The sequence below is a fragment of the Centrocercus urophasianus genome, unplaced genomic scaffold (assembly GCF_019232065.1).
Source record: "Centrocercus urophasianus isolate 14NV4802_14NV808 unplaced genomic scaffold, USGS_Curo_1.0 seq_10, whole genome shotgun sequence".
Lineage (NCBI taxonomy): Eukaryota > Metazoa > Chordata > Aves > Galliformes > Phasianidae > Centrocercus > Centrocercus urophasianus.
Window position 1 is genome coordinate 55,617,632 of NW_024884142.1, and position 27,787 is coordinate 55,645,418.

The 27,787-nt window shown below is 40.0% G+C and overlaps 1 protein-coding gene across 1 annotated transcript in view; it reads right to left on the reverse strand.

Annotated features, from left to right (window-relative positions):
- Positions 1 to 7,211: 7,211 nt before the first annotated feature.
- Positions 7,212 to 27,787, reverse strand: part of MTHFD1L (methylenetetrahydrofolate dehydrogenase (NADP+ dependent) 1 like) — a 137,676-nt gene continuing 117,100 nt past the window's right edge. Inside the window, exons 27-28 of the mRNA XM_042830482.1 lie at positions 11,182 to 11,290; positions 7,212 to 7,494 (exon numbers count right to left, since the gene is read on the reverse strand). Of these exons, the coding sequence (XP_042686416.1) occupies positions 11,201 to 11,290 (90 nt within the window). The 3' untranslated portion in view covers positions 7,212 to 7,494; positions 11,182 to 11,200. The remainder of the gene's footprint in view (positions 7,495 to 11,181; positions 11,291 to 27,787) is intronic.

Consider the following 27,787-nt stretch of genomic DNA (forward strand, 5'->3'; position numbering starts at 1 on the left):
TCTCTTTTCTTCCCCCCTCCCCCCCCCCGCTCAATGTGGTTGTTTGCAGTAAGAGATCAAATCAACACCCTTGCCATCTTCAGGATGTCATTTGGACTGCGACAGCCCATTTGAAAGAGTGACCTGACTGGTTGTCTTAATATTGTGTCTTAGAAAAGTGGCAGTGAAAAGGCTGTAACACTCCTGTGGTCGAGTTGGAGCAGCTGGTTTATTGGCTTGTGCTGATTCTGGCACCCACACCTTCACAACAAGTCTTTGGCTTTTCAGCAGTCCTTCATGTGAGGATAGATCTTCTTGCTCAGAGCTGATGAGTGTCCTTACACTGTGTGGCATTGCTCCTTGTGAAAGTTTGACTGTATTTGAAGACACTTAATAGCAAGGAAAACTGAGCACATGACAGTACTTGGTGACATCCAGACAGCCTTTCTTTCCTGCATGGTTCTACATACATGTTGTGCTTAATGGCATCATCTGTATCAGATCTGAAGGAATTACACACGTAAATATTTTAAATCATAGAACCATATAATTGTTAGAGTTGAAAGAGACTCTTACAGGCCATCTAGTCCAACTCCCCTGCAATGGACAGGGACACCCACAGCTCAGTCACATTGCTCAGAATTCTGTCCAGCCTGACCTTGATTGTCTCCAAGAATGGGGCCTCCACCACCTCTCTGGACAGCCTGTTCCAGTGCCTCACCACTCTCAACTATAAAAAACTTCTTCATTATATCCAATCAAAATCTTCTCTCTTTTACTTTGAAAACATTTCCCCTTGTCCTATCACAACACATCTTGTTAAAATAATTCTAAAATTACAGTTTTATTAGAAAAATACAGATTTGTAATCTGAACAGTCAGTACTGGAATCCTCATATCTATCAGGAAAAAAAAAATTATCTGAAGCTACTTGAATGTTAATTTACTAGAAGATGAATCGGAAACATTGCATAGGCATCCAAAGGAGGAGACAGAAGGGGCTGACTGTAACTGCTTTTTTTTTTCTGTTACAAGAATGACTTTCACTTTTAGTAACTGTATAACATTTCATTATGTAACTATAATATGAAGAAAATAGGTAAAATATAATACTTTATGCCTTACTGAAGTGGGGAAGCTGCTCAAATTGTAGTAATGAAATAGATATTTAGCTTGCTAGCGTTTTTCCAGTGGCATTTTCTTAATGCAATGCTGTGCTGAGGGAATATGTGCTGCGGTTTTGCAGACATTCACATTATTCACAGCAGATATTGCAAAGCAAAAAAGTAGCTCCTGGTGGACGTGGGCAGGGGAAATCCTTCCTGCGTGCCAGCTTAACACCTACAGGCTTCTGGCACAACTTCATAATTGCTCCTCAGACATGAGGAAAAGAACAAATGCAAACCTGATCATAGCTAATATGAGGTTTCACAAAGCAGAACTGCTGAGCCAGCTTGTGTTGGTAGCTGTACTTCCGTAATTTTGAGTTGTCATCTGCTTACTAGATGAGTAATCAAGTCTGGGTATGCCTCAGCACATACCTGATGTCCTACATCTTCAGAGGGTGGTGGACTTTGAGGAGTAAGATTTGCTCTGTCCGTAGGGCACAGTGGCACAGGGAGGGGTCTCTGGCCACGTAGAGGCTTGGTGACACCATAGCATGGCAAAGGAGCTTGTCAAAGCTTTGCTGTAAGGAATCTCAGTCTAACCAGCTCCAAAGCTAATTGCATTTGAACAACCCCAAAACATGGGTCTAGAGACACAAGCAAGGCTTTCCTCAATCTTAATGCTGGTAATGGTTGTAAACATTTCTGTAGCTGCTCAGGCTCAAGACAAGCTGGTTGAAGCAATGTAAAATTTAAGGTAAAAAGATGAAACGCTGCAAAATTAAAGATTCATGTTTGCATTCAAGTGTAAATGGTTACTTGGAAATCTTCAATTTCATAGGCTCTAAATAAGGCATGGTTATTTCAGTGGGTCTTTACATCTGGGTATTGTGGCAACGTCACAGGAGTTATAGACTGGAAAGACCCTCCAGAAACATGCTTTCCCAAGCCAAATTGTACTTGTGCATCCAGGCTTGTATCTATGAACGTTTGGATGAAGCCCTGAAGGTTCACTCTGTCATCCCAACATCCCAACAGTCACATGATGCTATGATTTTATGATTCAGAATACTAATAAAGTCGGGACAACAGTATATTCTCCCACCAAGGTTTGTTTTTTGTTTTTTTTTTTTTTTGTTTGTTTTTTGTTCTTTGTTTTTTTGTTTTTTTCAGGTTTCCTACCACTTGTCCTCAAACACTGGAAAAACTCAAGTGTTCATGGGGTAAGGATCCATTCACAAAGATACAAATAGATGTGATGGGACCTTATCTTACTAAAAACACATGGAGTATTTGTCTGCAAACTAAGACCACATGGTCATGCTTGCTTGTAGCCTCAGCCTAAAGAGGCCACTGCTGCAGCAGCCATAAGCCTCAAGCTCTATTTTGGCAATACTCTACTGCAAGCAGGACGTCTGCTTTCTAAACAGTCCACGGTAACCATACAAACAAGTTGTCAAGTCCTGAGGCTTTCAGATGCTGTAAGATAGAATGGATGGAGTCAGGAAGTCTCTTACAGCCCTACTACTGACAAATACCCACCTGTAGTGTCACACCCTGGGCTGCAATCCCAGCAGTTGGAATGTCAATTCTTCCTCATCTGAAGCTCACTTACCTCAAACACCTGAAAAACAGGCTGGAAAATACAGCTCTTCTGACTGCAGTGGACACACCAAGGTGATACGTGCTTCAGGTGAGCTGAGTGGGAAAGGGTGCAATACCACAACTGAGGAACTGGCAAATGCAACAGTGTTGTCTCCTTGTAGAGATGCTGACTGACCAAAAGCTGTGCAGGAGCTGGTCTGCTGCCACAAGTCATCTATCAGGCTTTCCTCCCCCTTCTCAGATTTCCCCTCAGGCTTTCTGGCAGAAATGAAATTGGAAGGAAACATCCTGGAATTCATGTAGCAACATAGTTACATGTCATCTATATAATACGTACACAGTATAAACACAGTCATAATTCATTTCTGTGAAGAATACTCACTGCGTATATCATGGGAACATGCAGGTGCTGTGTTATGGGATATCAATAGACCATGTCCTGAAAAGCTTAACGTTTTCTCTGGCTTTAAGAACCAAATTAACTTTGTTACCAGATATTGACGCTAAAAAAAAAAAGAATGGGACATGTATTTGATCCATTCCCATTAGCCTACTGCTAACTTTTCCTACCAGCATCATAGTTCAAGGGTGTACAGAATAACTTGCCTGGGAAGGACCTGGAGCTCTCCTGCTCTGATTCCAGTGCAAATGGGGTTGACTTGGAGAGGTTCTTCAGGGCCTTGTCCAGCCAAGCCTATGCTGGCAGGCGGTGGTCTGGCTCTTCCCAACAGTTGCTCAAAGGTTTCAAGTCAAAAGGTTTACTTGGGAAGTAAATATTTAAAGCTTTACATAAAAAACTGCATGCACACATACATATTCCCTCACACATGCTTGTGTATATGTAACACAAGAGCATGGAGCAGGGAACCATTACTATAACCACACTTGGGAAATACTTGCATTTAACTTACTTTACCTAAACACTCGGTCTTTAAACACAGGGTGAACAAGCAAGTACAGTGCAGCCATCCTGCTCTTGAGACAAATGCTTGAAGGGGCTTCCAGTGTTTTCATTTCCTTTCAAGCAGGGGGCCTAGCTTGGCTTTCAAATTTATCTTTATATTCCTTATGTTGGAGAAAGTTCTTTGCTGAAACACTGTAGAGAAGATGAAAAGCCTCTTTGAAACCTAGCTATGAGATATGTTAAAACCTGCTACTAGTCCAAATGACTTTGTCTTAGTATTTAGCAAACAGGAGCAATGTCCAGTACATGCTTGAAATGCTTGATTTCTTTCCACCTCCTCCTGCCCATCTTGCTTCCCCATTTTATTTCTTCCTGTTCCTAAGTTGCTTGCTGCTGTGTTATGATCCAATCAAGTTAACACCTACCGTTCCTGAAACTTTTGCATTTCTTGTATTTCAAACCCACCCCAAGAAGCTCTTGGGTGCACATTCCTGTACCAGATATTTCTTCACACAAATCCAGTTTCCAGCTGAGAAGTGGAAAGTGTCCAGCTGATCCTTGTGTCTGATCCAGTCTTTCACACCAAGGACCAAAGGCAATAGCTAGATATTTTGAGATCAGGACAGGATGTTAATCTGGTGTGTCCTTTCCTCTGAACACAAACTAACTTCAAAAGAGCCGCAACGAGAGAGAAGATGGGGTGGGTAGGCCCTCTGTGCACAGTCCCTAGTGGCCACAGCCACAGAGCCTTCCTGGCTTGCAGGAACAGCTCCTGCCAACAGCACAGAGGGAAGCCCCATGCCTTGCTCACTCCTGGCACCCAACCACCATGATATTGAGCTCCCTCTTGCTATGATTGTGTTCAGCTGGAGACAGGGACATGGCAAGACTTGGTGGCTTAGCAGAGAAGAACAGATCACTATTTAAATAGATTGGATGGTGGACAAAAAGAGAACAATATAAAATAATAGAGGTACTACATTGTTGAATTCAGATTTAAGACAGGAGCCACTTTTGCAAATTGAACATCAGCATATGCATGCACTTTATTTTGATGTTTACAGTAACTGAAAATCCAGAGTTTTGGATTTTAACATATGGACCAAGAAATCTGCTGTAAGTGGTGTGTTTCAATGTCACCATTTTCTGCAGCAGCAACAGCAAACTATTCAGACGTTACAAAAATCAGACCCAACAGTAAACAACCAGGTGTTTTTAAACACTTTCAGCACCTTTAACACCATTAGCAAATGCAGGACTCACAACAAGAAGCCTCGCAAAACTGCAGAACTGCTCAAAATCAGTGCAAGGCAGGAGTCTCATATCTGCAGGCCCAGCTGTGCAGCAACAAGCAGTGCACCAAGAAGTACCACTCACCTTGCAAAGATCTCATTTTAAGCCCTTCTTGATGAAGGCATTTGGCCCCAGCAGTTGGGTGGCCCAGGGGAAGGCACAGTGGATGGCCAATAGCTCAGTCTCTGTGCATTCCAATACAGAACCTACAGGCCAGTGTGAATTAATCCTAACAAATCTTCTGCTAAAATATAAATGAAGAGCCAAAAATGGAACAGCTCAAGGGATTTTGCAGATAGTTAACGAGGTGGGGGCAAAAGGCTAGGACAAAAAAAAAAAAGGAGCCATTGCAGCTTTCCTTCAATTATTGAAGCTATCAAAACAGCATAACAAATCCTGCACACGTGACAGTAGAAAAATCGCAGGATGTTTGTTAACTAATAGAGCTGGAATGGTGTTTCAGGGAGAGACTGATGGGTCAGAAAAGCAGTCCCAGCACGAACGGCCTGATGTGACAGCGTGGAGGCTGCAATAGAGCAAGTGTGTGGGTATTGAGCAACAGCTTGAAATCAGTGGCTTACACAACCTGTCCTCCAGACACCAATTGTTCATGTCCCACACTGCAGTCCCACACACCAGTGGGGAAACCACAGCAAACCCAGGGAAGGCACAGTTAGGGTTTTCTGAATTTTGCTGGCCAAGACAGAGGGAAAACCTCATATGTCTTTTAATAACTATAGGAAATAGAGAAAAACTATGTCTGGGAACTTCTCTTATATTCTTCCAAAAGTCTGTGGAGTTTTTCTATATTCCTCTCGATGTGCACAGGACTGCATTACAAGATATATACAAATAATGGGGTTGTATTCTGGGGCATAATTTAATAGAAAACACCAGAACTCTCTCTCCAGAGGAGCTGTGAAATCCTTATGTGAATCTTGCCTTCTACTTAGCACGTTCGTCCTGCCTCAATGTAATTAAAGCATCCACAGTTTAGGACATTATGAGCTCTATCATCTAATCAGGCTAAAGGATCAGGCAGCTTTATTTTTTATGTTGAAGTTTATCATCACAGTGATCCCCTGGCACTGGGAGACGGTACTATGAATAGGTTCTGAAATGCAGTCAGCAGACATTTCCGTGCTACTCCAGGGAAGGCACAGATAATTACTTTAATTACCCCCAGTTCGTTCTTCTGTCCATAATTATAGTTTGGGGTTTATAAATAACGAAGAATGATTTTAAAAACCAAAACAGGACCCTCAATTACCTCAGGAACTGTGCTGCAACTCTGTCTCCAAATGTAGCTGTGAAAAAGGGAACCAAAACTACATTGTATAAGCCCATACTACACAGATGTGCGTAAGCAGAGCAAAGCAACAGGATGGAAAATGTCACCAGGAAAATACATTCTCTCATCATTATTTTGCTGCTTTTTACCTAAAAAAAAAAAAACAATGTCCCATTATCTTGATTAGACCTATTGTCCTGTTGCATTTTTTGTTATTGAGGGAACCAACAGTGAGAGTCAGTGAGAGTTTCCTGAGGAGCAGCAGCCTGAAAAGTTAAATGCAGTATCCAGTGCTTAAGGCACATTTTGCTGCAGATTTGAGAGACTGGAGGTAAGCTAAAGCACAAAGCTGAGGATTTAAGTTGCCTGAATACCTATGTGAAATACAAAACACACTCTAGCTTTACAAGGTGGTTAAAAACCGCACAACAAAGTTCTTTCCTGTTGCATCCTCACTTGATGACCATTCATTCCTCTCTTGTTCCTGGGCCTTGAATGCCACAAGCAACAGTGCTGGTCGGGAGCCAGCACAGCAGGAGGCTTCATTAGACATGAAGAGAAGCAAAACAGGGCTTCAGGCAGAGCAATGCCCTCCCTGAACAACCAGCATTCACAACCGGCTTCCCCACAACAAGCACATCACCAGCTGGACAGCCTCAGAGATACGCAGAGACCTATGGATGCGAGACAGCGATGGCTGAAGTGTTTCAAAAGATCTTTGCCCATCAAGGAAACAAATTATATATTAAAAACCCTTCACAGAATACATGCTCTGTTCTTTCTCCACTTAGTATCTTCCTTGCTTGAAGCTTGGCTTTTGCCCAAATGAATCCAGAGCAACACTTGATGATAACTCAAAAATGTGAAGTTAATCTGTGTGCAGCTTCTGCTCCTGAATGCCAGGAGCCAAAGTGTATTTTTCTGGGAGGAACAGACTCAGTCACAGAGAGTAATCATGTTTGCGTAAGTTTTTAGATAGCCAAATACTTCTGTTAACTGCTTTGAGAAAAGATGAAAACTCCAAAGAGAAAAATTCCACTTTCTCGATGTCATTTTATTCAGCACCAAATACAAGACCCAGCTTTCTGCATTACAGAGAGAAACATTTAGCCTGCCTTTTTTTCTTAAAAATAAACAAACAAAAACAACCTTACAGTTATATTTCATCCTAAAAACTAGTTTGAAGAAAGAATAAACTTTTGCTCTGTGGTTTATTTTGACATTCTTCCAGAGACACATAACAGGAATATTTCAAATTCACTTTTGTCTCTTATTTGCAGGAAATAGGGGAGTTGCAGTTCTTAATGTCCAGACTTCTGAAATGAGAAAGACAATGAAGTTGTAAGTTGAAACAAGAAGTCTTCAAAGAAGAAAAGAAATGGAAATAGAGTCTTAAATGTACTTGCAGCATTTTAGCAAAATTGGATATTTTTGCCTAAATCATAATTAACAGGAACGCTTATTTATGTCACACGCACCTTCCATTTATGATCTCTATATCCCTGCTGGGAGGAAAACAGAGATCTGAGCTCCATTCCCATATGATGTGGACTTCAAGCTCTACATTATAACAGTAACTGCTGCTAACTGACACCCTGAAGTGCAATACTGCAGAACAACAATAAAGCAACTCTGTTTATTGGTTTCATTGAATTGCTCTTATGGACACAAAGAAAAAGCATTCAAATGACTCCTATCCACATCTGGATGAATTAAGATGAAAACATTCAACATATATTTCCCAATTTCATGATACCAGTGTTGGTGCCCCCCCTCAAGCTTTATGACCACGCAGATGCTGGCAGACAGAGCTCTGAGGTTGGAATTCTGTATCACAATTGTGCTGATGCTCTGACAATTTGAAGAGGAGACAAGTGCAGAAACATTTCTGCACCTATGGGCAGCCACAGCCTTACTAAGTCAGTGCCAACAGAAGAAAACTGCTGCCTTCCTCATCAACAGAGGCACAGTAGGAGCGGCACCTGCTGCTGCTGACTGCACCAGAGGGAACTTAAGAGCTCACAAGGGTCTTAGCAGTGACTGGACTGTGATTTTGCAGAGCCAGGTTCATAAATTCCCCTCTTTGTACAAATAATATATATATCTAATATTTTTTAATAATTCTTCCTCCTGGCAGACTTGCCTCCATCTAAGTAATTTGTATTCTGACTGGAGCTATCTACAGATGGCTCTCAAGGAAACGATTTCGATTTTTCACTTAGCATACACCAGGCAGTATAGGATAAATAGGGCAATGGCCAGGGACAAAGGACTGCCCTGATTCTTTCAGGTTTATTCCAGATATTCAAATATTTCTTTTAAAAAAAAGAAAATAGAGCATGTTTCTCCTACGTATCATATATGTATTTGCTAACTGTCAACAGAAAAACACTGAGCCAAAGGTCTTGCTCATTTGACTTTATAGAAGAGTATATTCACGACTGGTATTCTGCAACTTTTTTGGGTGACAAGTGTCATCTGTTTCTATGACACTATGAAGAGGTGGAGAAAAATCAGAGGGGCTGATGATATTCAGTGTGGCAGTGCAAGGAGAGCAGCATGCCATCACCTGACAGCAGGAATGTTTATCTGTAACTCTTTCACAAGTCCCTTGAAGGTAAACTTTGCAGAGGAGGATGCAAACTGCACACTAACACAACTGCTCTCAGGAATTTATAGAGAAACATCTGTAGCTCTGACACTAATCTCTAAATACATTTCAATTGCCACATCTTAAAGATTTAAATAATTTCTAATGGGTTGGTACTGTATCTTATAACTAGAAATTTTACACTGTATGCTAAAACCCCAAGAAAAGAATTCAAATTGAGTGGAAGAAAAAAAAATCCCTCAATCTGACACTGCAGAAACAAATTATTGGATCCTCTGAAGCGTAATATCAGCTACAATATGGGTTCGCTTCTGTGAAATTTTGAAAGCAAAGAACAATACTAGGATCCTCTAAAGAAAACTGGAAGTAAAGATATCTGAGAACGTACTTTCTCTCTTTCTTCAAAATAACAGATGTACAAGTCTAGCACGTGAACTGGATAAATTTTATAATTAATGAATAGAGCCCGCCCTGTATTGTGCTCTCTGGGTATTACGATATTCTCAGTGCAGGACATTTATTCATATAAAACAGGAATGCAGGTGAACATGTGCCTATTTTTTCTTTAGAAGGCTTAAACTTACTGAATTGTCCATCTATCTATCTGATGCCGCCAACACTGCTGTAACAAAATCAAAATTATTTATTTGCAGTTGAAACTGCACCATTTTTTTTGCCTATCTAGTTTTTGTGACTTGGTTAGCACTTCTTTTTACAGTTAGGAAACCATCATTTCTGATTAAAAAGCCACGGCTAACATTTTCATTTCATGCACTACTTCACATGAAAGACATTCACAAAATGGAGTATTTAATCATTTAATCTGCTTAATTATGATCACTTTCCACAACACACCAATCCATGGAGTGGATGGATTTGTGGAAGACTATGCAGTAACCACACGATTAAGCAAGCTATGTGAATCTGCACATAGATTTTACATTAGGATGCTATAGTCATTTTAGATGACTCAGAGGTAATGAATGACACGACTGACACATGATAAATCAATATGTATGTAAGAAGCCATTAGGCATGTAATGCACATCAGTAACAAAAATGAGATACATGTCAAGAAGCAGTAAGCGTAATACTAGCCAGCAACAGAACAGTCAGGGACAGTTTGTGTGCACGTAAGCACTGCTCACTACCAGCATGTCAGGTGGTAATTACTTGTCTGTCCTGTCTAACTTTCAAGCTAATTGGCTTTTACTTGTCTTGACTGGTACACATGAAATGGTAGAATCTGCTCTCAGCAGATGTTATGTGAATGCTGTGAGGATCAAGTATGGACAAACTAATGGTTAATTTGATCTGAGCAGTGTTCTCCCTGGGCTGTGCAAACCTCTCCCCTCCTCCAAACAACAGCCAAAAACAGAAAATGAAAGCTGTCTCAAATTAGAGTAAACAAGGATTGCTCGAATACCTGGGCACATTCGCCTCAAACCTGCAGCTGACCTGAAGTGCCACCACAGCCCTAAGAGCTCAGTTACAAGACAGTACTGTCATTCTGTGAAAAAGGAATTTTTTACTCTCCAGACTGATTTACTGGGGTAAGAGAGAGAAGTAATAGGAGTGTCCCATCGCAAGGTGTTTTGCATCAGTTAGGGTTTCATCCTCTCTTACTACATTCAGCATGGTGCAAAGTTAAAATGAAGTAGCATTAAATATTTTAGCAGTTTGGATTTTCAAGTGAGGAACACATGCTACACACAGTTAAAAAGGAACACCAAGAGAATTAAGTACTTAGAGAAGGGTGGAGACTGTGGGGAAACAGCAGCTTTCAAGGAAAAGGAGTGAAGCCAGCATGAAAAATGCGAAGCCTGAGGACAGATCAGAATTCTTGACAAGCTTTTTATCATTTGAGAAGACAGCAATCAGGAAGAAAAGTGAAAAAGAAAACAAAACAAAGCTCATGATAAAGCAGAAAAACATCTCCCCTGATATCCAGGTAATGACAGAAACACACTGCCACATGAAAGTAGTATCAAAGATGAATTAGATGTTTCTTTTTAGGTGACTAACAGGACACAAATTCTTCAGACAGACTTTTCTCCATAGCCAAGAGTGGTATAATTCCAGAGCCAGTTCCCTCTCACTCCAAACTGACAGAGACAGGAAATCCAAGGACATTATCAATGTACACCACCAAAATACCTCAGAACAAATGCTAGCAACCACTCAGCAAATGAGAAGGCACATTATGAAACATTTTCCCAAACCCATGTGTGAAGTCCTCTGTGAAACTATGGCCTAGATAAACTCCTAATAATATATAACATACATATAAATATGTACCAGTGACAAACATCCTCCCCCCAATATGAAATTTTCCTATTAGGGAAATAGGAATATTCCTCCCGGAATAGGAAAATAATGGCTGCTGACCAACCTGAATTTGGACCTCAGCATTAGAACAATCCCTTCACTTCCTCTGTGACGGGGTCAAGATCAATGTCATAGAAGCATGGTCTTGTGGGCAGTCCTGGCATAGTGCTCATCTGTGGAAACAAAGAAATTAAGTTACAATCCTGTATCTGCACAGAGGTAGATCACACTACCCACGTAAAACTCAGATTAAATGGTGAGATTGTTCACTGTGAATTCAACTACAGATGCGAACTTCAGATTTCTTGTTTTGATTTAAAATGCCAAACTCTGTACTTCTTCAACTCATTTTTAAGTATATGCTTCTAAAACACATGAAAGAGAAAATAAAAGCCACAAAATGGAGGCTAGTATATTAAAGTAAGCATAAGACTAAACTCTTTAAGAAAATGAAGACGACGCACTAGGACTTCTTTGTTTCTCAGCATATTTGTCTGGAACACATCAACTTATATATAGCAGGAAATTAATACAGCAAAGAGCAAGGATGTAACTGCTTGAATTCACCTGGTTATGTAAATGTGCTGAGCTGCAGACCTTTTCAGAATACAGAAGCAGAATTAATTGCAACACTTTCATGACCAATTACTTAATGTGAGGAACAAATTAAAATAGTTCAACTAAACATACATGGCTTGTAGTTGAATGCTAATTTAGTAGTTAGAATCAGTAGATACGAAGCTAAAGCAACCCAATTATCTCAAACTATATATAATTAAGATCCTGATCTGGCATGAAACACCAGCATCTCTGTATTTTTAAATATGAATAATCTCACGGCCTTAAATTACACAGTTAAATAAAACCCTGCTCACGCTACTTATATAATTATCTACAATTGATGTTTTAGCAGCAATTAAAGATAGAGGAGTGACACAGAAATCCTGAGGTGCAGACCCACCACAGCTTATACCACCTGAGACCAGAGGTACCCCTGCTTCCCACCTTAGCACTCCTACCTTCTCCTTAAGAAGAAGATGTCTGAGTGTTGGTTTAGCAAATTATCCTATTTGTTAATCCTCTTCATCTTCTGTTTCAGCCCCTTTAGTCAAGAGAGGCTTCTATGTGCACAAGTTAAAGGACAAAACTGTGGGCAGTATCAAGGCAGGACTAGTCTGGATCTATCTGAGCCACCATGCTTCCCATCCTGCTTCTTCCTTAGATGATAGTTAGATACATGGAATATCTCACCGTGCTTCCACTAATTCAAGGCATTCTAAAAATACATTTGGGCTTAAGAACTCCATAAACCCATTCAGTATCTTAACCTCAAAGGTAGAGGATGGCCATACTATATTAGGCTCTACATTAATACCAAAAGAGATGAAAGACATTGTAATCTTTGGAAACAAGCCTGAAGTTCAGCATTAGCTCCTCTGTTTGCTAGTTAAGAACCTTTATGCATTAAAGCTTCTTTAATAGACTCTAGATTTTGAAGACCAACATAGGGACCTACACTGGGGTAAGTCAGTGGACCAAAATTAAAGTTGTTGGTTAATTTGGCCCCAGGATGTAACTTTCCACTGTGGCTGTACAGGAACAAATCACACTGGCTGAATACTGAAACCACTCTTGACACAATAACCTACTGACAGGGACAAACTGAGGTATGTTCTCATGACATGAGCTAAAACCCGCTGGAAGGAAGAGGCTTCACCCTCGGGATGATCCACCCTGGGAGCTGGCTCTGACAATTGTCTTACTGCAAAGCAACCTCATTCAGCACATCAAGCTGATGAAAATACTCCCATTCTTCTGGCCAGAGTTGGTCAGCTGATGAAACAAACCTGCTTGCCACATGACCTGATCACTAGTAGACCGCTGGCCCAGGCAGGCAGCAGCAGGACAGTGATGAAGCCTCACCTCTTAGCAAAGGGAACACGGCTAAGATGGCCAGCCAGCCAGCTCCCTACAACAGTCCTCACCAGTTCTCCCAGCAGTGTTTTTCCTGGATAGAGGCAAGCTGAAACAGGCTAATAGGCCTCAAATGAGGGAAAACAAATGATGGCTATCTCATTTGCTCCAGAGAGCTGTATTTACAGTCCCTTCTTTGGCTGACGATGTATTCGTGTATAAGCCAACTGCTTCTGCTGCACATTCAGTGATTCAGTTCATGTCTCCTACAGATTTCAGCTTCGTTCTGAATGCTAAGTGTAGCATTTCCATCATGGGAACACAAGTACGAACATCTCTGTGTGCTGCCCTGCTCACCCCTTAACCCTGCTTTCTCCAGGGAAATGTCCTGCCATTCTCAGAGCTTAACTTCACCTTTGGGAAGGAGGAAAGTAGTACCACCGCAGCCATTGTCCTACTTGAAATCTGAGGAGAAACAATGCAACCTGCTCTTCTTTTGGACCCGGTACGTTTCCTCTGTTTTTAAATATAGCCCTTCCTGAGCTTTTGTTATTGCACACAGTAGGATTAAAAGAAAAAACTGTCTGTTTGCATTCACTTAAAACCATTCCACAGATTGTAGGATATCATTTTATTGGCTGACATTGTCTTGGCATCTTGGTTAAGTACTAAAACACCTTGTCACTATTGTTTATCTGTTGACCACACCAATTGGACTAGTACATTATTCAGGTTACTGAATTATTTTCTGTCTCAGACTCAGTCCAATTTCTGAACTAACCCTTAACAAGAAACTGCTTTAAAGAGTTATATTTTCCTGGGATGGGAATGAGTACATTGCAAAAGACAACTTTCTAGTTACTCTGCGTAGGGCAGTTCTACATCTACACCTACATTTGGAAGTGAACTCCCACATTCCATGTTCCTTTGTTTTTATTTTTATTCTTAAATTATTCTTTTCAAAAATAAATCTACAAGCTTGGCCAGTCTTCATTTCAATTTCCCTGCACAATAAAAACAGGAATAAGTTAATGGAGTTTTTCCTTGTTATTGTGTGCAAAAAAATCTTACATATATGCTTGCTGTTTTTTTTTTTTCCCCCATGAAAAGTCAGAGTGGAGTTACACTACTGTTGAACTGCATACAGTGAAAGTATTGCATCTATAAAATGTGAATATCAAAACAGTTTATTACCAGATCAGGGAGTACAACTGTTCTCATATTGAAAGTTTAAGTCAACAAATGGGAGCGAGTTCATCTGAATTAGAATTACTGCTGCATGAAATGAAGCACAAGGCAAAAAAACAGAGCAGAAACATTCTGGGACAAATGCCTATGTGAACTGTAGGGTAAAAATAAAACACGTCCTGTGATATTCCCCATTGTCCAGACTTTCAAACAGGCAAAGCAATGCCGATTTATGATTATGTCTCTCCACTCTCATTATCTGGACAGAGAGGGAACAGGGAGCAGAATCTATCCCTTTTTCATTAGTTCAAGGTCAACAGCAAGAGATGGCTGGCTGACTGAGAATATTACTACCACTTTTTTCCTCACCAGCACTCCATTTCTTTCTGCAGCCAAAAAAGCAAGGAAGCAAAAAAGTCTCAGCAGACTGCAAAGCTGAATGAGGCTTCATCTGGCTGGCTTTCCACATGGGTGCAGACTCAAATCGATTCTCTTGCTCTGCTCTGCCTTCCACAGTGCTGAAGGAAGGCATCAATGTGCTATGGTATTTCACAGGCCAGCCTTAACCTCAGCATGTATCATGACCCAGAAGCATCCATTCCTCTCCCTACGCTAAGTGACTACAGTCTCAGTTTTGTGCATAGGGATACCAAACTGCAGCTGAAGCATGTGTTGTACCTGCACAACATCCAGCAGAGTGCTTCTGCACCTCTAAAATTTCCTGAGAACTACACACACTAAAATTACTTCATTCTTAAATCCGGCAAGAATGAGAAAGAACAGTGAAAGAGAAAACATGCCAAAAACATAGCTCACTTTGGTAATTAGCAACTATGTACAGCACAAAACAAAACAAAAAAACCACAACAACCAAAACAGAAACGTACAGCCATACAGTATCTTGCTGGGCATCCCATACAATGTATAACTTCTATGCTCTGTGTTGAGATCAGCACAAATCTCCATTCTAATATAATGCTGTCTTGGTTATAGTTTGATAGCTACTCAACATCATACAGTGAGGCTGTAAAGAAAAACAGGATAAGAAGTAGTGAACAAGACCACATTATCCTGAGCATACCACAAACTCAATGTAGGTAGCCAAAATAATCAAAACTCAATTTGACCAAAACTGTTGTTATTACACTTCCCTTGGGAGAAGGAATATATGAGGCATAAGCTTTGTGTGTTAAAACTTTATGGAATTCAGATGAATGTTTTACGCAGGGAAGACAATAGAAAGTTTTACGAAGAATTCATCCAGCTGCTGCCCAAAATATATCATGAAGAAATTAATAGGAACTCTGTTTTTTGTACTGGAATCAATAATTTTCTTTACAAACTCTGCAGCTGTCTACACATCCATCAGATCAAATCACCTTCAGAAAGACAATATGAAAAATACAAATGCTTATTTCTTATTATGTCACTTTATGTTTTGGAGATAAAAACAGCAAGTCTCACAAGCAGCCATCCTGAAGACCATTTATGCTCCTGGAAACGTCCAGCTCGTAGAAAATAAAATACGACTTTAGTTCAAAAAGCCTGTTATAGGCTATAGTCATTTAGAATAAGCATTTACAATCTGCAAGTGTGCTTGCATGACTAAACAGAACAAAAAAAATGGAGCTTAGCAAAGGAAGGTGCCACATAATTACAAGGAAGCCATAAGAAAGTGCTGCTCCACATCCTCTCCAGAACATACCTTCAGTCACTGGATGACTCGCTAAGCTGATTGTCATTGGAGTTCCATTTCAATTACAGTTACATGTTCACTTGTAATTTCATTTGGCCATCAGATTCACATATCAATTACCATCAAGCCCTAAGGCTCTGCCAGCCAAGTTTGCCATAGTCCCAAGAGGAAATATCTGCCTTCATTTCTCTCTCTGTTTTTTGTTTTGTTTTTTTTTTTTTAATTGAACTCCTATCAGAGGTTGACAGATCCTGCCTTTTATTTTGAGTGTACATATACACATACGTACAAATATGTATTTATTTTAAAAAATCCTTATACAACCTGAGATCACCTTAACCTTAGAGTTAGCACAATGGCATGATTTGCAAAACAGACGTTCTGAGAACTACATCCAACTCATTTAGTGTTTTTTTCAGCTGTAAGACAAGACAGGGCTGATTTGCAGGTACAGCATGATTTCTAAGCAGGAAAAAAAAAAAAAGAAACAAAGAACAACAACAAAGTTCCAGAGGAATCTGTATTTACACAAAGTAGGCAAAACAGATGACTAGAAGATACCAAAAAATCAATGGACAATTTATTGAGGAAGCCTCTCTGTTCTGTGGCTTATGGGTACATTTGGCAAGAAATGCAAGTAATTCATATTATCTAATTGTAATCTTTTGTTAACTAAGTTAGGAGACAATCTGCAACCATTTGAAACTTGAAATAGTGAAGAAAACAGATGTTTCTGCAGAGAATCTAGCAGACACATGACTGCAGATAACTTCTCAATAAAATCTGATGGGATGAATTGCATGCTCCACACTCCCTCAGCAAGAAACAATACAAGAGGAAACTCAAGAGATTTATAAATAGCACTGTAAACCTACAAGCATTGTTTTCAGCACACTAGAATTTGTTGGAATCTTGAGGTGTGGCATGAAGGATCTCCACTTGAGGGTTTCAATAAGGAGCCATTTCAGCAGTGGAATCGCCACCAGAAATTTGTTCACCAGTCTTCAAATTAAACTGTCCTGCATTGCACAGAGATTTTCAGTGTGCATCAAACAAGGATGCTAGTGCAGAAAAATCAGGTACTATATTCCAAATAACTCCAAGATCAAATGATCAAACCGGCTAGTTACACAGAACCTGAAAATTTCTCCCAATTTGCCAGGCATCAGAAAGCAGCTGACATTTGGAATTATGGAAGGAAAAAATTTAACAGGAAAATGAAGGAAAGGAATAATACAGAGAGAACAGCACTGTTTAGTTTACTTTAAGAAAGAAATACAAGATTTACTGAAGTTTTAATGAAAATTTGCTGAAGTTGATGATGGCCAGAGAAGGTAGGGAGAGTGAAGCTTCTATTTCGCCTCCGGAAATCTTTAAACAAAAAAGGAACCTTGTTGTAAAGTAAAACAGTAATCACCCTTTGAAACTCAGCACATTGTCTGCTTTCAAAATGCCCAAAATAGTGTTTGAAAGGATGATGATCCTACTCCAACATATGCTGCAGCATTACTTGCAAGAAACATCTTTGTCTTACTGGCATGCTGGATGATATCAGGTGCAGAAGTCCATCTGGCATCAATTTTTCTATTATGATTTTCTCTTACATTAATGTTTGCACATTCTTGGCAATTTTCCTATTTTGTGAAAGTATTTACAACAACAAAATGCACAGACATTGCTCTGCCATCAGCATCTGGATGAAGTTACACAAGTACCAAATGCTGAGTATGCAATCCTAACTGACCTTGTTGCCAGGTGCTCAAGCAAGGTGGGAGCAGCTTGTGCCCTGTAATGTTCTCAAGAGGATTTCCAGGACCCAATTTAGTCATCTTGAATGGAAATAGTCTGACTGAAAGCAGTCTCCTGGGCACCATGAAGAAATAAAACACACAACAGTCTACATCTGTCCAGTACAGTTTTTGAGACAGCTGCACAGGGTACATCAGGAATCAGCCAGGGTACATCAGCAATCAGCCAGTACTTGGTTGGCCAAGTTCTTTGCAAATGGGTCCCTGTAATACTGCTGAAACTCAGATGTTGCTGCTAGTGATGCACTGAGGCACCAAAGACTCAGAAGAGGCATTTTGTTAGTTGTTAAATAAAATACTTAGGCACAGATGTAATCTGCAAGAGAATGAGCAGATTTCCTCCCTTAAGTAAAACATTTGTGACTCACATACATGACAGTAGTTTCTCCTAGCAGAATTGTCTCAACTCAAACATTTTCACCTCAGAGTGTATAAACCAGAATTTGAAACAAAAGAAAATGATCCCCCCGATAACAGCAAAATAGTATAAATATTTTAAGTTTTTCTCAAAAAATGCATCTCTCTGAGGTTGAATGTTAGATAGGCCAAATGTTCAATGTATTATTTGTTTGGACTATTCACAAAGTGGTAGGATATTCCACAGGCATTTCTCACACAGTGCATTTCTCTGTACCAAGATAATTCAGTGGATAAACAGAATGCTGAAAACTGAAAGCTATAAAACAAAAAAACAAAACCAAAACAAATAAACAACAAAAAACAACAACCAAAAAAAAACCCCACCAAAAAACAAACCAAAACAACAGTCAAACAAGCCACAACAACAAAAAACAACCACCACCAGAGGAGATACAGCTAGAGAGAAAAAAAGTATTACAAATAACAGGTAAGTCAGTCCAGAACACCCTGCACTCCATCCCAGCCTGCTCAAAACCCTTTCCAGTTGTAATTGCTCCATTGGCCAAGGTTTGCATCCTGAATCTCACCCCCTCCGAGGCTTTTGTTTGAATCCCTGGCAGAAGACTCAAACTCACTGCCTCTTGTACAAAATCACCTCCTTGCTCAGAAGAAATCCTGCACTCCAGCTCACACCCGAGGTCAGAGGCTCCCAGAGCTGCTCCCACTCCTGACATGCAGCCAGCATATCAGACAGTGCTCTGAAGGAATAAATCTAGAGAGTATGTCATGGAGGGGTGCTCCTCTCATGTACTGCTTCAGAAACACGAATGTCCAGATCATCTGATGTTCAGGGATACACCATCCTCCTGCTTTGTCCAGTGCTTGGGTCTCCTGGTGGCCAGGAGGTGATCAATTGCACAAGCAGCTCAGGTTCTTTCTGCTTGTGGTTTTTGGGAAGAAGGTGGGCCACATCCCAGGAGCCTTGCTTTTGCTCAGGGACTGGGCACCCTTCACTTCCTCTGAAACTTCTTTATTTTGGATCACTTGAGGGCCATCACCCAAACCCTGGGAGCAAGCATCATTTTGTGCTCTTGATCTTCACTTTGCCATTTTGTTTAGAAGATTCCTAACTTTCACAGATGACTTCCTGTGCAAGTCTGACACGCTGACACAGGAAAATACAGGGTTTAACTGTAGCCTAGGAACTGAAGATGGTGACACCAAGAGACAATGCAAAGCAAGAATGAGCTCTGCACGCAACAAACTTTACCCTTCCCAGTTAAGTCATACTAAGGAAGAACATCACTCAGAAGTGCATTGTAGACCTTTTGCAGTATCTAACACTCTGTACTATGTATCCCCCACAATCATAGCAGAATGCAAAGAGATTCTCCTTGGAAAAAAGAAAAATGAACTAGCAATTTTTGCCCTGCAGTTGGCCACTCGCTATTTTAAGAAGTTTCCAAAACAATGCTAAGGGAAGCAAAGTTTGAAGAACCTAGAACACTGCTGCTGAAAGACAGGATCACACAAATGCTTTGAAAAACTCTGATCAAAATACTGTGGATAACGTGATAAAGAAGGAAGCATGATCAAGAGTAGCAATGAAACCACAACCAGAATGAATGCACCCAATTTTCCTTTAGTCTTATGTCATTAACTTTAGGTATAAAAACAGATCTATAATTTCAGTGAGGCACTTGCTACTGTGATATAAAAGGTAAAAACAAACAAACAAATCTTATTTTCATAATTTTGGGTTTAGTTTCAAGAAGGAAGGAACACACAGGTGGTGCACCAGTGCCTTCAGAACAACTTTCCTGAACTTTCCTGCAATAACAGCTGTAAGAAGAAAGTAGAAATAGTAATAATAAAAAAGACAAATGTGCAACTTAACTCTCTCTTTGTAATAATGATTTTCAAAATTTCTCTAAGGAATACTAAAACTTGAATTTCCATTCACTGAACTTACACCATGAGCTAATATGCTGTGACACAGATTTAATTTTCAAAAGAAACCAGAAAAAAATTTGTTAACTGTTAATCCTACAAATCCTTGTACTTGTATCTAATAGAGATCTGTATCTTAATAAAGATAACACTTCTCAAGTACTTTAAAACAAATGCAATACACCTGGGAAATACATGAAATAAAACCTCCATTTTAAAAGGCGAGTGAGATAAAAGACAGAAAAGGTTAAACACTTTGCCAAAAGTTAGAGAAGGAGCTGAGGTGATGCCAGGAGAATGGAACTTGATGAAGGCAAATCTGATTCTCATCTTGATCTCATATAACCAAAACTCAAAAATTACTATGCCAAATAGTTACTCTCCATGAAATATCTCCATTATAATAATGAAATCTTTGCATCGGTATTTCCAATGAAATAAAAATTCTTCTATTTTTCACACTTTGCCCTGAAGTACTCAGTATGAACTTGCAATTTTTCATCATTTCTGCAATAAAACAAAGGATAGTAACGTAATCACATAAATAACAAAAATGTTGTTAGACTGAGTAAAATCAATCATATTTGGAAATGCATCTTTATCAGTCTGAAAAACAAACCAACCTCCAAACATGTTTTGCGGCGGGCATTAAGTTTTATTCCCAAATCAGTATGTGAAAGGACAAAGAAGGACTGGGTAGTAATAAATTTCTGCAGCCAACATGGAATGAGTTAACAGAACTCTCTTGCCTAACATCTAGTGACGGATGATCTATGGGAACATTTTCTTGTGCATTTGAAAGTGCATAGAAAATACACCATCAAAGAAGTGAGAGTCCATTTGTGTACACACAGGGTAAATCATAAAAAATCTAACATAAAATGATAACACGGAAATTAAAAACAAGTGGGAATATCATCTCTGTGATGCCAAAGTGAACAGAGAGGCACACAAGACCATAAGCTTTATTTACTCTCACGGTATAGCCCCAGGCTGCTCCTAATCAAAACAAGGCCAGCTGGTAATGAACTCTTATTCTTGGCAAAGAAGCTCTTCACAGTCAGTGCAGCCCTCAGCACATCCACCAGCCCTCAGCTCCCCTCATCCTTCCCAGTGCCCCACAGTGGTGGCTGCAGAGCAGCGATGCCCAGCAGCATGTGACTGCCCACCCACCTAGGCAAAGTCTTTGGTGAACTGTTGTGGTTTATTAGTGGGAAAACTCTGCTTTACTTTGCCTCTGTACTGTCTGGACAGATTACCTGCAAAGCCTCTGGTTTTGATGTTTGTTCACTGCATTATGTCCAACGTAGTGGCACCGATGCTCTTTACTACAGACAGGATCAGGACTGCACTTTTAACAGGGATTGTGCAAGGTCTCTGACAGGCAAATCTGACTCTACCAACAGCATTACATCTCTCTCTAGCACATACAAAAATGGTTTTACTCCTCTGTGCTCTTGCTGCTTTGCTGCAGCTGGGTGCTTACACCTGCCCCATTCAGACTTTCCCAGACACTACTAGGAAACACGGGAATGGGAAAAAGCCATCAAAGGCTGAAGAAAGTGAGAAATATCAGTATCTTCTTTGCTGCATTTGTTAGTGAAACATCCTCTTTTATATTCATTCGATCTAGTCTAGCAAAATCTCCCAGTGCCCTGCATTACAGTTGCATGGAGCAGCAGCATGCCGTGCATGCACAGAACCTCGGAGAGCTATTAGTACAGAAGTTACACTCTTTAAATCAACCAAAGGCAGGCAGGGAACATGCTTTATCAGACCAGAGCAGTGTGTATCTCCCAGGCATTTGTCTCCAGCAGAGGCTGTGCCAGATGATTTTTAAGAGAAAAGCTAAAGCTACAGAAACTTGACAAAGCAACAGTGGGAGCTGGTACCAGGAATGCTCAAACCCTGGAACGCCACACTCAGTACTTTCTCCAAATTACTTACTTATATTAATTACAGCCCTGCATCTTGTTGATGGCTACATCCTTTTATAAATCTTGTTAAATTCTTGGCCTTAGTGACTTTTCCCGTGTTAACGACTTCCACATTTTAATCACATGAGAGAAAGTATTTCCTTCTTTTATAGAGGTATTAATACAGATGCCTGGCAACTTCTCACACAATCACAGAAATACTTCAAAGAAAAAATGGTTCCCAGGCAGTAAGAACACAGCTTCAGATAACCTCTACAGCCTCTGTAACAGCACAGGGATATAATACAGGTATAAGTACAAGTCTGTGAAACACACAAGACATCAGATGTAAATCAAATGTGAACACAGCAACTTAACAATTCTGGGCTTTATCATTATTTCAAGTATTAGAAACAAGTTAATGTGTTGAGAGTCCTAAAACTTTTTCTGTGTTAAAGACTGAGAATGATCTAAAAAGCTTTAATGAACAGAGAGGGAAAAGAAAAAAAAAAAAAAAAAGTCAAAGAATACAAACCTGTTACTAAACCAATATAGGAATAACAGTTGAGGTCAGATAATAGCAATTAGCTTTGAGCACACATTTCAAATTAGCAAGCCTATAAAAAATACCTCGCATCACACTGTGTGCAACTTAGTATTTAAAACCAACTTCAATACCCTATTTTCAGAAGAAAATACCTAAACATTTATGGATTGCTGCATTACCGTCTCTGTAATATTCTTCTGCTTGTCAGGCTCCTTACCCACAAATTAAAATTTTAGTTGAAATAGATGCTTCCCTTGAATTTTCATTTTATGAGACCCAGGTTATAACACAGAAGTAGTTTGGATTGCATAAGCCTAACAAATACTATTTTGTAAGTTTCCTCTTTCTCAAGTCTGGCATTGCTTCTCCAGGTATGCAGTAACTTCAGAGTTTCTGCAAGTCAGCTGCAGTGCCACATGATGAAGAATCTTTACTTTTTGATGTATCTTCTGGGACTAGCGGGGAGGGCAAAAAGCCTGGCAGAGCGCTGAAAAAGCCAGTACAGGTCAGGATGTCATTTCTGGGAGCAGCTGTCTTCTCTAATTGCTTTTACAGATGAATGCTGTATAGGGGAAAGCTGGCATCTAGTAGGTGCTGCAGAGAGATCCATTATACCCTCATTAAGTCTATTATTAAAAAGGAAAGATTCTATGAGAGAGAAAGGAAACTGACAGCATATGCAGGGGACATCCAAGCAACCCAGGAGCTGCTCTGTGACATTCCACTTACTTGTTTCCTCTCATTTCAGTTTGACTACTGCATAGATCATTCAGACTTACAGTCCCTCTGCTGCCCAAGTACCTCAGTCCCTTCCCAGCCAGCTTCTGTACAACTGCATTTTTGTTGGAGTGATATAAGGCACCTGGAAAGTATCAGGCCTACCTACAAAACACCACATAGCAAGCTCTAAGTGCCTGGAGCTGATGCACAGCAGATCTCACATCCCTGCACGCAGGGCACCACCGTCCCACAGAGCAGCAGGGCAGCCACGCTTCAGTAACATGACTTTCATTTGCAGATACATGTCTGTCAGAATTCTAAATCTCACACTGCACTACCTTTGGGCCTGATATTAAATACGCGTCTGGAAAGAATAAAAAGGCGGTCAGTTGTTTTGAATTGGGGAAAAGGCAAGAATTTTTCTTACTCAAGTGTCAGAAAATATTAATGTAACTTTGTACTTTATAAAGTGGAAAGTCTCCAAAACCAGCCAGTGCTCCATGTACCTGCAGTGATAAGCAGAAGAATGTTTAGCTAGGACACAATCCTATTAAAAAATAGTCTGCCCTGTAAATCACTTTCCCATCTGGGAGAGTACTGCAAGCTCTGCAGGAGAACACCAGCAGTGAGCTGTAATGCCAAAATTTCCTCTGCAGTATGTATTTGGTTCTGAATCCAATCCAGAGAAAACACCAGGCGGCATCAAAACAGAAGCTTTTAATTGTCCTATAAAATGAAGATGACTTTATCCCCTTCAAACTGAGCTTTTATGAATACATCCCTGGAAAATGGTACCCATGCAACCACTAGGCACTGCAATTAGCTGGGATTCACCTTGCATATGGTTTGTTGTTTTTCTTAAAACTGTTCTGGAAATTATAAGAAAGCACATTTCTCGATCACCATGGCTTTTATATCCAGGAAAAAAATTCAGAACATATATTTAATTAAATGATCCATTCGATATAACTAAAGAAAAGTTACTATTTCTTTTCCTAACATCGCCTTAAAGCATATCAACTGTTTTCTAGCTGCATGGCACACAGAGGCTTGGCTAACACTTCAGAGTGGATTTGGGTTAGCCACATAAAACCCTCTTTACCCTGCAATAAGAATGCTCATGCTTAGATGTACTAGAACCGCCATTCTGCTTTCATTTTATGTCATTTCAGCATGACACACGTTCATGCATATGGAGGGCATTTGTGTACATGTTCACCAATTTTCCCAATTCCCCCATTCCTTTTTTTTGACGAGGGAGCAAAGAGGGTGTCCCAGTGTTGCCCATTTTGTACAGCAAATATAAAGCATCAGGAAAAAGGGGAATCAATTTGAAACGATAGTTGAAAAAAATGATTGGTGAAAAAATCTGTTCTTATGACAGATTTCTGCCAGCAGCATGGGTGCTTGTGCAGGTGGCCTTTCTCAACCAGCACAAGGCACAGGTTTGCCCCTTTTCTTCCCCTTCACTTCCCTCTTAGACCACTTCAGTAACCTTCAGTATTGCACTATCTTTACCTCTCTTACATATTAATCTCTTACAGAGTACATGTCCCTGTTCACCAGCAGGAGAATATTTGAAGTAATGCATCTATTTGTATACAGTGCCAGACATTCCTCCTATGCTCTTCCTGTGCTGTTCCTGTAATTGTATCTGTCTTTCAAAAATTCAATCAAGGAGCAGTTAATGAAAATCAATTAAATTAGTCTTTTGACAACACAGACCAGCACCACTCAGATGACATACATCAAGTTCCTGATGGAGCAGTGAGAAGGAAGCAGCAAATGCTGGTAAGTCTCCTCTGCATCCATCAAAATGCTGGTGAAGGAGGCGTTAAAAATGCTTGTTGCAAAGGGAGTGCAGTATGAAACAGCTGTTGATTTCCAAACGAGACAAGAGGGAAGCTAAATAATTCAGAAAAAAAAAAAAAAAAAAGTACAACACTGCAAGAGGGAATTAACTCTTGTACTATTCAGAGGGTTTTGTTTTCCATAACAGATACGAAAATCCTCAAACAATGTGGTTTGCATCGATGCAACTTTTGTATTTGATTCTATGCAGCACACTCAATATGTCAGAGTGGGAGGGGAGGGGAGGAAAGGCATCCTAATAGCTAGGAAGGCACCCATTACAAAGTATGACAAATTTATTTGCCAAGTCAAAATGAATTTGTGAACATGTAAAGAAATTTTCTCCCCATGAACATTCACTAGTTTTCTATTTTTGTAGTCAAAACAATTATTTTCTTGACAACATAAAGAAGTTGTGAATGTTTCTAAAATCTGATTTGAATGACTTAATTTATCCTGAGAATACAGATCCAGAAATGAGACATTCTTAATTGCACCCTGTTGCTACTAGCTGTGTGGGTAGACGGATAGGTAGGCCCACACATGGGTATTTATTCACATGTGCTGAGTGTCTGTGAAGTAAAGGTTTTCTCATCAAAAGTAAGCTATTTAAGAACAATTGTACTGTAATTCAGATTCCATTACTCAAAATTTCCGACCGAGTTTTCCCCTTGTACATTTAAGATCTCCAGTTATAACTGGTTTTATATGAGAGCTTTAGGTTTTGTTGTTGTTTGTTCCATATGCTGTCAGCTATCCAAAGGCAGAGCAATGAGTGACAAGCTGAGGTGACACAGCTATGTCACTTCTGGCTTCTTGCGTCTGTTGGCTGCAGCATGTGTCGCAGGGCTCATGCATGCTCCACCTGTAGGTTCTAGTGCTGTAAATTGAGCTTGGGGAGGCAGCCAAACAGCTCAAAGCTTTTTCTCTAATATAAAATGCAGCACTTTGTCTTTTAGAAGGAAACATTGGATGAGACTGCAGTTAGCACCAAGAATGCTGCACGTGGTCTGCATTTGCAGTAGCCTTACAGCAAGGACGTGCCCAACACAGCATTTGGGAAAGCTGGACTGCCCCTCTGGCACTTGGCCTCTCAAGAAATGAGAAAGGCCTCTTTGCAGAATGAAATGGAAAAAATAAAAAATAAAATAAAATAAATGACAGCTTTCATGCTGCTCTTATTTGTCAAGCTCTTCATATGGTCTGTACAAACAAGAAGAAATTAATATGGCACATAAATGTGCCAAACCAATTACAGCTGCTCCTGTATTTCAGACAAGCACCGTTTAGCAGTCTGACACCTGGAGGGCCAGCCAAAAATCGACGTATCCTTGCTCAGCCAAAGGCAAGAACCATGCCTGGTGCTCTGGGGCATGAGGAGCTCTAGAGTGCTGAGAGCAGGCAGCAAAAACCTCCATAGTGGTTGTTTCAAGACGTTGAGAATGCAATGATACGTTTAACAACAGTACCTTACAGTTATGTTGTAAACAACCAATTAACCTTCTCTCAAGTATCCTATGACCTAAAGATTCATGAAATCAGATGGTATTAGTGCAGTTCACACTAGTTCATTGGTTGTTATTAGTACCACACTGCACTTTACCACAGGAAGTCTCCTACTTCACAATGAAGCAACACCAACTATCAACATTTGATCTATTTGAGTGAAAAAGATGATTAAGTTACTGAGTAACTTAATATTACTAAAAACAAGTTACTGAAAGTAACAATTATTAAAAAATTAAAACACTTACATACAAAGCAATTGTTATTAAAGTTAGCACTTATTTGACAGCTGTTTTCTCCCTGAACCACTCCAGCTATAAGCAAAGCAGCTCATCTGAGCCATAGTCTCACAGTTGCAGCTTGTTGGTTCACTGTGGGTAATCAGCAATAAATGTATATGACCAAGCTCACTGAGGCACTACTGAGATTGTTTGGATCACAATGGAGGAAAACAGCTAACACAAATTTTACAGCTTTCAATAACACTGCGTGTTTCAAAGACCAGTCATATGAAACTAATAACAGCTGATGAAGCTGTTTATATTAAGGAATATCTTTGCCAAAGTGCAGGAAGATCTATTATCCCAGGAAACAATCATGGGAAAAAAGCCCTCCACTAAAAGTATATTACTACTGAGACAGAAAATAAATGAGTTTCACTGCATTATGTGAAAGCAGAAATATCCACACAGTAGAGGCAGAGAGCATGCCTTCAGAGAGCAGCACAGCTCATATTCTAGGGGAAGACCAACAATTCTCAGCTGAACATTGGTCCAGGGCTGCTGCTCTCTTGTTAATTATGTTCCATGTAGACATGGCACAGCTCAGCATAATGGAATGGATGCAAAGCACATAAGCAACCTACAGAGTCTTAGGACACAACAACTACAGCTACTTGTTCAGATGGGCAGAGCTTTGGAGATATTTTAGAGAAAAGATTTCAGAAATCTCCTTTCAAAACACTGCGGCCTCTCATGCTGAGTTATAGTGACATTTTTTTACACAATTTTCCTTCAGTTCCAAAGTACAAAGATATATATATATATATATATACATATCAACTATGATCTACTTTTTCACCATGCAACACTGTATCTTTCTAGCCTAGCTCCATAGGCTGCAAACCCAAGAAGTGAAAACCTAACTTTATTTCTGGACTGAGAGGTCACAAGTAACCAAATTCCAGTAACCACCACCTTAGAAGAAGATTCTAG